Source organism: Coptis chinensis, chromosome 2 (assembly GCF_015680905.1).
Source record: "Coptis chinensis isolate HL-2020 chromosome 2, ASM1568090v1, whole genome shotgun sequence".
NCBI lineage: Eukaryota > Viridiplantae > Streptophyta > Magnoliopsida > Ranunculales > Ranunculaceae > Coptis > Coptis chinensis.
Genome location: NC_141457.1, coordinates 51,948,499 through 51,960,700, shown reverse-complemented (window position 1 = coordinate 51,960,700; position 12,202 = coordinate 51,948,499). Strand labels below are relative to the sequence as shown.

The following is a 12,202-nucleotide window of genomic DNA, read 5'->3' as shown; positions in this document are numbered from 1 at the left end:
AATTTGTCTTGCTCCCATACCACATGGTGTGATGACGATTGCTTCATTGATAACCTAAACTTTCATTGCTTTCGTTGGAGTCTTCTTCTGCTTCTTAATCATGTTCAAGTAGTCGGTTTCTTCATCGATTCTACAAGGGGACTTGTTCATCAAATACCTAACAGAAAAACCTAATCTTATGCGCGATGACACAACTTCAACAAGACACATGAATCCTTTAAAAGGAGTATCCACCTCAAACACTCTCAATTTCACCTCACCCCCTAAATACTTCATCACACCATGCTTGTCAGATTTTATCTCACCATCATGATAAATAAGTATATCGAATGAACCTGAAAAAAATACAAAGTTAGCACAATAAAAAGTAGGAGCTTTTAATAAAACGATAGTAAAGTTATTTCATTTATTATTCTGCATTTATGACATTGTATAACCCTTGTATAAATACCATAACTATGACAACAAAATAAACTTGGAAATGGTAAACTACCATGGAAACCTTATAAAAAAAACACTCACACTTCTACGTAAAATTACAAAGAAGCAAACCGAAACATAAACCTACATAGAAACAAGCCAACACTAAAGACAACTAAACAAACATCAAAACTGACCATTATCGAGGTTTGAGTTCTTTTCATCCATCACAATCCTTAGAAAAATCGAAAAGGAAAAGATAGAGTAGAAGATCAAAAAAGAATAATCCAGAGAAAAAATATAGCTTTGGAGCTTTGTAAAAAAAATTTGAGGTTGGCACAAAAAACGAGGTAAATATTGTCTCGTCTTTGAATTACAAAAACAACGTAAAAGTTGCTGATAGTAGGTCTATAAGTTGTTGGTTCCTGATTCCAATAATAGCTAATGTCCGTTTTCATTTTTGCTGGGTTGAAATCCAACGGTCATTAATTGCTGGTACGTATCGCTAAGAGAATCTAACGGATAGATATGGCTGTACATGTCAACATCAGAAATACAAGAGGAGAGAGAGTGTGTGTTGCATAAGAAAGAGAATGTTGTACGAAAGGGCAAAAGGGTAAAAAACCTATTTGAATTGGTCAAAATTGAAAGGCATGGCCGGTTAGAGAACAAGGCCGATTCAGCCAATTAGCCATCATAGAACCACTAAATTCCAAGTTTTCAACAAAACGGCTTTGTCTGCGTCGCGAGTTTACGTGATTCCAAAAACAAAAACACAAAAAGAAGCATCAAACAAATTTAGCTGCTGACATTTGTCTCTTCTTTAGACCCACTTAATAAATCCATCAAACTTTACCCATTTTCAGACACACTCTCATAACTTGTCATCTTCCACACACACAGAGAAAGAGAAGAAAGAGAGAGATGGAGGGAATAAAGCATAGTATGGTACATGTGAATGGAATTAACATGCACATAGCAGAAAAAGGAGAAGGTCCTGTAGTACTCTTCCTACATGGATTTCCTGAACTATGGTACTCATGGCGTCATCAGATAGTTGGCCTTGCTGCAAAAGGATATCGAGCTATAGCCCCAGACCTACGTGGTTATGGTGATACTGATGCACCCCCATCGGTTAATAGTTACACAGTTTTACATATTGTTGGTGATCTTGTTGCTCTTATTGATTCTCTTGGTATAGACCAGGTGAGAAAAACGAAGATAAACAATTCATTATAGCTTCTCATTTATTATAGAATTGTATCTTGTTAGTGGTTTGTTGACATATTTTGGAATGATTTGTGGCTGTGGTTGATAGGTGTTTCTTGTTGGGCATGATTGGGGAGCTGTGATTGCTTGGTATTTTTGCTTGTTTCGGCCTGATAGGATTAAGGCTTTAGTGAACATGAGTGTCACCTTTAGGCCACGACATCCATCAAGGAAGCCGGTTGAGAGCTTGAGAGCTATGCTTGGTGAGGACTATTATATCTGCAGATTTCAGGTACTGTTCCATTTTCGCTTTTGTGAATAATGAACTCCTTATTCTTTGTAAATCTAGGAAGTAGGAATTTAACCTGCAAACTGGAGTTTCAATGCTCCTTGAGTAATTCTAGAAGTAAAATTTTAAATACCCAAACAAGTAAAATGGATGATTTATGGGATTTGGAGAAGCTGATTCTGTGCTTGTTCACTGTTCATGTGAAGCTTGGCTGATTGCTAATGACAGTAATGTACATTTTATAAACGTATTGACGCTAGTTGTCTGTTGTTAATGCAAAGTGATCAACTCTGATTGGAATGAGGAACCCCTTTAAGAATCTGATTGATTTCCTACAATACCTCTTCCTTTGACCATCATCTCACCTGATCTCTCTATCAAATCCCTCATTAAGTGGTGGAGTGTTAAATTGCAAGCAACACTCAGTCTCCTTGGACATTTGACTAAAACCGTTCAACTGTTTATAAATGATGTTGTTCTTATGTGATGGAATTCGTTCACCAGCACAAAGAAGGGAAGGTCTTATTTATTTGTACTGGCATTGAAATCTTGATCGTCAACTGCTAAACCTACCCGCTTTTCTTTGATTTTCTTTTTTCTTTTTTCCGATTTCTTTTTTGGTCGGGAGGGGCAATTTGGAAAATAGCATTTTATATATTAAGGTTGTGCAACTGTCAAGACTATCCCCTTAAAATTTTATAGCAAAAGAAGCTGTGTCATCTATATATCATGCCAATCACTTTTTTCTTTGTTAGTGTGTGTGTGTGTGTGTGTGTGTGTGTGTTTTAAACTTTTTCTGCGGGGTCATATCCGAATGTACTATTAAATGGAAACCACAGTGGTGAGAAAACCTTTGTGGGTAAGGGCCATTCTAGCTTTTTAAATCAGCGTCTGAGGGTGTGTATGACAGATTTCCAGGCATATGGTTTACAGAAAACCTTACAGAAACTGAGATGCCACTCCATGCTGGATCCTTCTTTTAGCCCTTTTTTTTTCCTACTTGTTAAACCGTGTCACTGCACTGTAAAGCAAGTGACATGCTGTATGGTACTGGGCAATAATGATTTAAGAATGGTCTGGAGCATTGGGAACCCTTCCACTACCATTTTGCTTTTTGAATATTCACTCCTCCATATGCCTAGGTGTTAAAAGTAGAGTACCATTCGAGATGCCCTGAGACACTAAAGTGAGACCCATTAGCAAATAGATAACGTCTATGATATAACATGACCCAAAATTTTGACCTTTGTGGATGATTTTGATCATCGTGAGTGGAAGGAAGGAACGACCTATTTCAGCCATGTTCTGGAAGCTTGGAGAATCGTAGGAGAGTACTTCTATCAGGTTTTGCTTTGGAGTTTGGATGAATGATGCAGTTCACTCCGGCTCCCTTGAGTTGCGTCTCTGTGCAGAAGATCCTTAGAGTGTGGTTTTTGCTTCTTCTCCAAAGCTGAAAAGTTGCTCTTCATAATGCTGAGTGGTATTTACAAGTGCTGTCAATGGCGTTTAAATTTCTTTCTATATTAATGCTGTTACTTCATCCGTGTTTGTTTTGTTTTAAACGTTAAGGTTTTCATATATTACAATGATATTGCTTAATCGTGTTCCAGGAGCCCGGAGTGGCAGAAATGGAGTTTGCTTCCGTTGGTACTGCAGCAATGATTAAGAAATTTCTAACAATCCGTGCAACTGGTGCACTTCGTGTACCAAAGGAAACAGGGTTCGGAGGTTCATTCCCCGCTCCAGATACTTTACCTTCTTGGTTGTCAGAAGAAGACATAAATTATTATGCCAAAAAGTTTGAGGAGAAAGGTTTCACTGGAGGGCTGAACTACTACCGAGCTCTAGACCTGTAAGTTAGCAATACCTGCAGCATGACTATTTGTCTATATAAACTGCAAGCATGGAATATATACTTTTCGAGTTGATAGAGTCTTCTTTTCTTCTTTGTTTTAGAGAGTGAAAATCTCCCGACTTTGTATTAAAAATGCTTAGTACAATGCTGCCTTGACCTTAGATTATGCATATGGTTAGCTAACACAAGATTTACTATTTTGTAATGTTGTTACTCTTAGATTGTCTTGGATGACACTTGTTTCTAATCGCAATTTCTAAAGTGTAACATGGTGGTAGAAAGTTTGAGAGAGAGCATGTGAGACCTTCATTTTCAAAAAAAAAATTCAAAAAAATTCTGTCGAAGTACTTGTGTCATTATACTGCACAAGCTCTGGAAAGGAACAAGAATCTTTACCGTGTGATAGTTTAAGAGGGTGTCCTTGAGTCTAACTATGGTATTTAGCCTTGAACTTATAGCCTCAATTTGAAACTTCAGATCTGACCTTGAGGCTCTTGCTTCAGCGTCTATATTGATGCTTATGCCCCAAATACCCTAAATGTAATTGAGGGACCTATAGCGTGGAGGTACCTAAAGGTAATTTCCCCAAATGCAGAGTCTTCTCCTCACATGATCTCCAAACATTTTCTTTTAGTTCTTAATATGGAATTTCCGTCCAAAATATGTTTAATACTATTGTATGCCAAAGAATGGCTTAGCTGTTTATGGTTTGATATCTGCATGCTATTTCACTCAACTAGAAATTTAAGTATTCAAATTATCTGTAAAATTTTCTTCTCAAGGAATAGTGCGATAGTGACTTGTGAGATCATGTATTACCCTTGCTTTTGGTTTAGATAGATGTATGTTACATGGACACACCATATTTCAAAAATAATCCATGTCAGATACGTATCCATGTGTCCGTGTCGGACACGCACGGACACATATTGTATGTAATATATCTCAATTTTTGATATTTTGCTGTGTCAGACACTTTGTATTTGTGTCAATGTAACTTAGATTTAGACGCTTAGTCATTTCTATGGTTTATGTGCGACAAAGTTATTTGCTAAAAAAATAAAAAAAAAGGTTTGGGACTTTAATTAAAAAGGTGATAATGGTGATAAAATGTTGTTATCTATGATTGTGTCAAGCACTAGTCGTGGATGAGCAATAAGTATCATGTGTTTGGCCTCGGAACTTTTTAAGATTATTGTTAGAAGATATGGCTACACGAGCTATTATTAATGTTCATTGATCTTATGACTGATTCATCTTTACATTGGAAATAAAGATATAATGATGAGATTTCCAAAAGAATTTAGGCTGGCGTAATATCTGAATGTGCTTTTAGGTATTCAAAACATAGTTACCTGTAACTTAAGTTTCGGTAGATCTTCTTTACCAGAAAACCTCCATGTACCCCATCCCCACCCCACCTCCACACAAAAATTGAATAAAAGGAAGCCATCTCAGACTACAGAAATCACTGAGGACTAGCTCTAGGTTCCTCTTGTTCTTGAATAGCATTTTGTTTGACTTGTTATTTCTTTGATTCAGGAACTGGGAGCTGACTGCAGCATGGACTGGAGTACAAGTTAAAGTACCAGTTAAGTTCATTGTAGGTGATCAGGACCTGACATATACTACCCCAGGGGTTAAGGAATACATACATGGTGGCGGCTTCAAGAGGGACGTGCCTTTCTTGGAGGAATTAGTTGTAATGGAAGGAGTTGGTCACTTCATCAACCAAGAAAAGCCGGATGAAGTTACTGCCCACACCTACGACTTTATACAAAAGTTTTGATTTGTATCAGTGCGTCTTCATGCTAAGTTCTGCAAGTTTACCTTAAAACAGTCAAGACCGGTCTAGTATAATGGGCGATAGACTTTTTACTATGGCATAGGTTTCCTTTCGCGTGTGTGTGATAATTTTGAGGAAATGTGCTTGAATGTTGCAACATTTTGCATTTATATTTGACATCCTCCTAGTTGAGTAATAGACTTTGCTTTTGAATATTTTTTTATCTCGAGGCTACTTGTTTCCTCTCTGTTATGATTTTTACAGCTAGCTGGAAAATAAAGAATAAAAAATAATTAAATAAAACAAAAAGGCTCACACAAATAAAAATCATTTAAAAAATTAAAGGGATATATTACAAGCCCAAACGAATACGAAAGTGCGCTATTGATTATTTTCGTTACAGTTTGAACACATATTGTGTACTCTTCTGTTAAAAACTACATATTTTAAGTATCATCCATAGTATCAATTTCCCTCCAATATCACAACTCCCATTTTTATTATTATTAAATTTTTTTTGGAATTTATTGCAATCCAGTATTCGTGTTAGTGAATAAGTTTTATCATCATTTTATACATAAAACAACATGCTAAAGTTGGTATGTCTCACCGCTCATGAAGAACATGTTGTAAGATAACAGGAGATTTTCGATCTCAAATCATTTCAAGAGCGTGGAACCATTTCGCCAATCATAAATATCCCAAAAACCTTGCCCCAAGCTCAAAGGCCCAAAAACATTGCCCACATTGTCTAGGACTTGAAAACAGGCCTATGTTGAAAGTTAAAACCCCTTAAAAACCCCATGCAACTCCTGATTTCTCCAGCAAGTTACAAAGCTACTACTCTGTTCTCTCCAACAGAACCATAAGTCCATAACGTAATTACGTAACCATGAAAAGATTAAAAGGGATTCTATCATCACTCGTTAAATCGTTATTTATAACTTGGTCTTCCACAACTCGGTCTCTTCATTTCCATGTGAGTCAGCACTCCCACCTTTTACCATTGTTTTCTTCATTTCGCTTATAAGTCAAGCTTATAAACATGAAAATTTTGATACCCGTCATTCCGTCAAAAGTTTTACTTCTCCTTAAATGCCAACTCTATTGTTGAACTAATTATGACCAAAGAATAGTATAAAGAGCTATAAATTATAGAACTCACATTCAATAGAAACTAACTCATGTTTTAAAGAAATTGAAAGAGACGACTCACTAGGGGCTTTAGGAATTTCCAATTGGGTATGTCTTAAACCCATGTGTTACAGTTTAGAGCGTAATGCTTATAATATTAAGTTGCAAGGAAACTGCAAAAGAGTTTTGGGATTCAATCGAGAGATAAAATGTCGAAAGAAGGATGCCATATGGAAAAAGAAACTTATGTGAAGGGTCAAAATTACTTATGAAGATTAGTCAAAAGAGTATCACAGATGATATTTTAAAGGTTATACTTGATGAGTTGATATGGTATTAGGGTCGGATTGCAACCACGATGTGAAGGAGAAATTGAGGTTAACTTACATTATCGGAAAATACCCTATTAAGGATCTTTACAACACTTTGCCGATACCCTTTGAAGGTTTTAGGCATTTTCTGTTGGGTTGAGGAGTACAGAGATTATAAACACAATGCTGTTACTTATCTTATCTTATATATAATGGGAAAACAGAGAGTGACTCTCAAGGGCAAAACGGATGAAAAAATCACTAGCTAAACCAAGCTTTTTTCATAATCACTCACAAAGACAGGGATGTGGAAAGTTCAAATTTACTCTTCGCCCTCAGATGGGTCACTCCTTCGTGCACCCGAAAGTGACAACGATTCATCATCTCTACCCGTTTCAACAACTCGTCCATTCGACGACGGTAATTTTAAGGTGATGAATCTTCATAAACATCGGAACCATTCTAGTCGAATCATGATTGGAAGAAACAAAATATCGAATTTCTTCACTACTCAAATCTGCAAAAGTTCCAATGACGTGGTCATCATCATCATGACGAAGCGATTTTCTTAATTTATGAGCAGATTCCACAGCTCTATACGCAATCTCTTCCCAATTATTATTCTGATTATATTACCAAGTAGTGCACCAATGACACTGAATCCCTGTAAGAGTAAAGATTGAATGTTGTTTGTTTCTTTGGAATAATTGGGATTGTTTGAGGATTGAAAGTGAAGACATTTGAAGGTGGAGAAGGAATTATTGAATCAGATTATTGATGAGGCGGATGAGTTCAAGATTGAGTTTTATTGGGAGAGGATTGCTAATGTTGAGACGAACAAATCTTGTAACAAGGAATGATTACCTGAGTTAGAATTTGCCATGAACATGGAGCTAAACTTGTTTTGCTTCTTGTAGTTGCGTTGAAGGATTTATTAGCATGTATACAAAAATTAAAATGTTTTCATAAATGACACTCGTTGCTTACTGGATTTGCTATTTAGTTTGTGTTGTTGACTCTTCTGTTTGTGTTTATGTGATTATGTGAGCAAATAATGGAGAAGGAAGTTAGGAATAGAAGTAAAGTTACACCTATTGAACTATGAACAAACGGAACAATTATTGTTTATACCCTATTCGACTATGAACAACGATTGTTCATACCTCAACAATATGAGGAATGACCAGTGATGACACTTATTATTGAACTATGAACAATCATTGTTCATACTCTTATCGAACTATGAACAATCATTGTTCATACTCTTATCGAACTATGAACAAATATCGTTTCATACCCCTATTCAACTATGAACAATGATTATTCATACCTCAACAGCACGAAGAATAATCAGTGAGGACACTTATTATTGAACAATGATTGTTCATACCTTTATTGAACTATGAACAATGATTGTTCATACCTCAACAACATGAGGAATGATCAGTGAGGACACCTATTGAACTATGAACAGTCATATTGTTCATACCCTTATTGGACTATGAACAAATATTGTTCATACTAAACAATCACTGTTTATACTATTATTTGACTATGAACAATGATTGTTCATACTTCAACAACATGAGGAATAATCAGTGAGGACACCTATTGGACTATGAACAATGATTGTTCATACCTCAATAACATGCGGCATGATCAATGAGGACAATTTCAAGAACTTCTTTTAGAAGTGTCATCCAAGTTGAAAATTAATCACATTATACACACTTGATTCTATGTTTGATTAACGTTAAAATTTTAGAGGATCTTAGTAGATTCCAACCACCATTACCTTTGGATATCTCCAAAGTGCTCGGCTATTTGAGCTAAAGATCCACCTTGTAGATATATTGATTGTTAGATTTACATGTCGGACTTCAGGATTTACACGGTCTACATACCTTCCAGACCCTATAATCAAAATCTTTGAAAGAGAAAAGAAAAATGATTGATTGTTAACAAGTAACCTAAAGTGATCAATAATTTAAAGACGATTGGTTGTTAACACACATGAATTGGTAATCGAAATGGATACTTATTGAAGAGATTCGATTTAAAAAAAAATAAAAAAGGCCGGGCCAACTTATTTTGTCTTTAAGAGTTATTAAAATTTAAAAACTGGATTCGTGGGCTATTTAAACGTGGAAATTGGGTTTGCGAGTTATTATAAAAAAAAACCATGTCCTCTAGAGTTGTGTTGAAATGGGGCTTGACCGCTTGATGGGAAAACTTGCGGTCGTATTCTGGATTTTAAACCAATTTTTTAAATAAAAAAGGTTTCCAAAAGTTTCACCCCCTAAACTTTGGGACAGTTTTAAGTTGAAGGGTATATTTGTCATTTAGAAACAAATCAGTTACAAACCGTTGCTGCGTATTCCGGTCTCCATCTTCTCAATACTCAGACACAGTCTCTCACTCTTTCCTCTTTCCTCTCTTGTCCAACTTTCTATTTTTTCTCCCCATAAACCAATTATTTCATTTCTATAAGCAAATGTATTTTTTTTCCTTTATTTATCTAAACAATCCTCTAAGTACTAATCTACAACTTTGGTTTGATTATGTTTTCTTACCTTTTTAAAGTGTTATTTTTCTTTTCGTTTTTTTTTTCTCTCAGTACTGTTCTAATCATTGAGTTAAAGTATTATTTGCACCAGACAACTTTCCCTTCAGACGCGAAGGTATTATCTTCTGCCATTTTTCTTAGATTAAAGTTTTCTATTTCATGTCAAATGATTCATAAAATTCAAGTTAATGTAAATGGCACTTCACTTCAAATTTTTTGTTTATCTTTTTAGTTAGTTACTATTTCGTTCACTTATTGACTATACTTCGATCTTGATTTATTTTTTTATTAAACATACCTAATGTGTGTTAAATAAAAAATTAGTTATAGTTTCCATAAGTCGTTGTTTTAAAATACTACTCGATTGACGTACTATATATTGTTCGATTTTGTTACATGTTGTTCAGTTTTATATACCTATAATTCCCAATAAATGCTATGTTCCAACCATTTTAAAAAAATGGGTGAACTAGTATTACTCCCCACTAGATGAGCCAATTAGGATTTCTCCCCCACTAGATGGGAAATTAGGGTCTCCCCCCTAAATACACACAAATTTTTTTCGGTCAACCCACTTTGACTTTTTTTTTGTGTGTATTTAGGGGGGAGACCCTAATTTCTCATCTAGTGGGGGGGAAATCCTAATTGGCTCATCTAGTGGGGTAATACTAGTTAACCCTAAAAAAAAAAAAATCACACGTATATTTAGATGCTGCAACGATATAATGCAATGGTTATAACCAAATTGTATGTGTCAGGTTGGAACACAAGTGTCAGTTCCTATTCCTATTGGGCGCGTAGGATGATAATCACTATATGTTATGGTGACAAATTTAGAGTTAAAAGTTTCCAAGTAGTTCAGTACAACAAGTAGTTTTTTCAGTAGACCATGGTTTGGAAACTGTACTTCAACCATATACTTCAAAGTCATGCATGTAACCATGTACAGAGAATCTTAGTATCGATAAAGATGAGAAGTAAAATTGGCATTATTATGGACAAATTAGTATAACTTTTATGTATTGTGTGTACTCTGAAAGATGAGAATTCTTGCAGGAACATTGACAAACCAATCGTAATGAGATGGAAGCAAATTGCAGATAGTTTTACTGTGCCAATATGCGCTAGATGTGCCTAGCGCATGAAAGGAGACTAACTGCTGAATCCACAAGGTTAGCTACTTAGATGACTCCTGTCACAAACCCACAACACTAATTAATGTAATTTTAAAAACAAATGCCAATTCGTAATTTATTTATAGAGAACCAATTCAAATTCCTTTAAATACATTTAACATCTTTCAAGGAAGATCAACCACGGATGGTAAACACAGTTTGCAAGAATGTCAAAATGAGGAGAACAATAGCACCAATGAGCGAAAGAACTGCCCATGGAGTATTCAGGGACGGAGCCAGGAATCTCACCTAGGGGGGGCGAGTCAGCGAGTGTATATACACAATCAAAATACAAGACGGCCGGACGGAGCCAAAAATCTGACCTAGGGGGGGAGTGCTTATACAATTTCAGAAAATGAAATAGTATGAAGCGTGTTTACCACTTTGACCATGTAATTAACAAGGGATAACAAAATGTATTAGTAGATGAAGTAAATCATTTCAATTATGAACATACCCCATGGATCTCGAAAAGGAACAATCAAGGCAGACTAGGAGAAAGCAAAGGCTTGACCACTTTAAGCTCCCCACAATCACTTATATAATCTGTTTTAAGAGGTCTATTCCATATATTACGTGCACTCTCAGCTCTTTCGTCTCCAAAAAACTAAGCCAAATCGTTGAATTGGCATATCCGATCAGATGGTTTGTAAGTAAGTATAACAACTATGGTCATCACCACATCAATGTCTGAAAACAAAAATTACCACATCCCCCCGGATGAGCCAATTAGGAACCCCTAGATGGGGAAATTAGGGTGCCCCGTAAAAAAAAAAAAAAAAAAAAAAAAAAAAAAAAAAATCCTAATTGGCTTATCTAGGAGGAGGGGGATATGGTAATACTAGTTAACCCAAATTCACCACTTATATTTTTTCATTCTTCTACTACAAATTCACTCATACTACACTATAGTCCAATATATAAATTATACATTGTACATATAAATTAACCATAAAATGACTTATACACTATCTATAGTAATGGACAGTAAGTAAACAACACCACAATTGGAATGACAGTTTCTGCATACATATATTTGTCATCAAAAAGTATGATTGCAAAATCAAAGAAGATATACAATTAATCATGATCACTTGTATCCACATACCACATTTACAAACAAAAAGAAGTTATTGGTTTGTTAGCCTATATCCTCCTATACAGAAAAGATCGAACAAGGAGCTCAAGTAGCCAAGTCAAGCATTTGAAGCCGCTCTCGCCGAGTTTTCTTCAAGACATCAAAAGCATCTATGATAGAATCTTTATCAAATTGTCTAGCAATATCTTTCTCAATAAACACAATCAAATAATTTGCTAGATAATCATCTTTCATCCTATTACGTAGCCTGGTCTTTACAATCCTAATCGCTGAAAATGCACGTTCCGATGTAGCAGTTGAAACAGGTAAAGTCAACACAAGACGAATCAGAATCAGTCTATCTATAAGATGATAAATT

At 35.5% G+C, this 12,202-nt stretch overlaps 1 protein-coding gene across 1 annotated transcript; it reads left to right on the top strand.

The window, feature by feature from the left end:
* The first annotated feature begins 1,156 nt into the window (after positions 1-1,156).
* LOC147516498 (epoxide hydrolase 1-like) lies at positions 1,157-5,774 on the top strand. Its single transcript, XM_086589069.1, has 4 exons — positions 1,157-1,626; positions 1,739-1,921; positions 3,529-3,770; positions 5,316-5,774. Exons 1-4 carry the CDS (start codon positions 1,345-1,347, stop codon positions 5,560-5,562), a joined length of 954 nt encoding a protein of 317 aa, XP_086445195.1. The 5' UTR covers positions 1,157-1,344; the 3' UTR covers positions 5,563-5,774.
* The last annotated feature ends 6,428 nt before the right edge of the window (positions 5,775-12,202 follow it).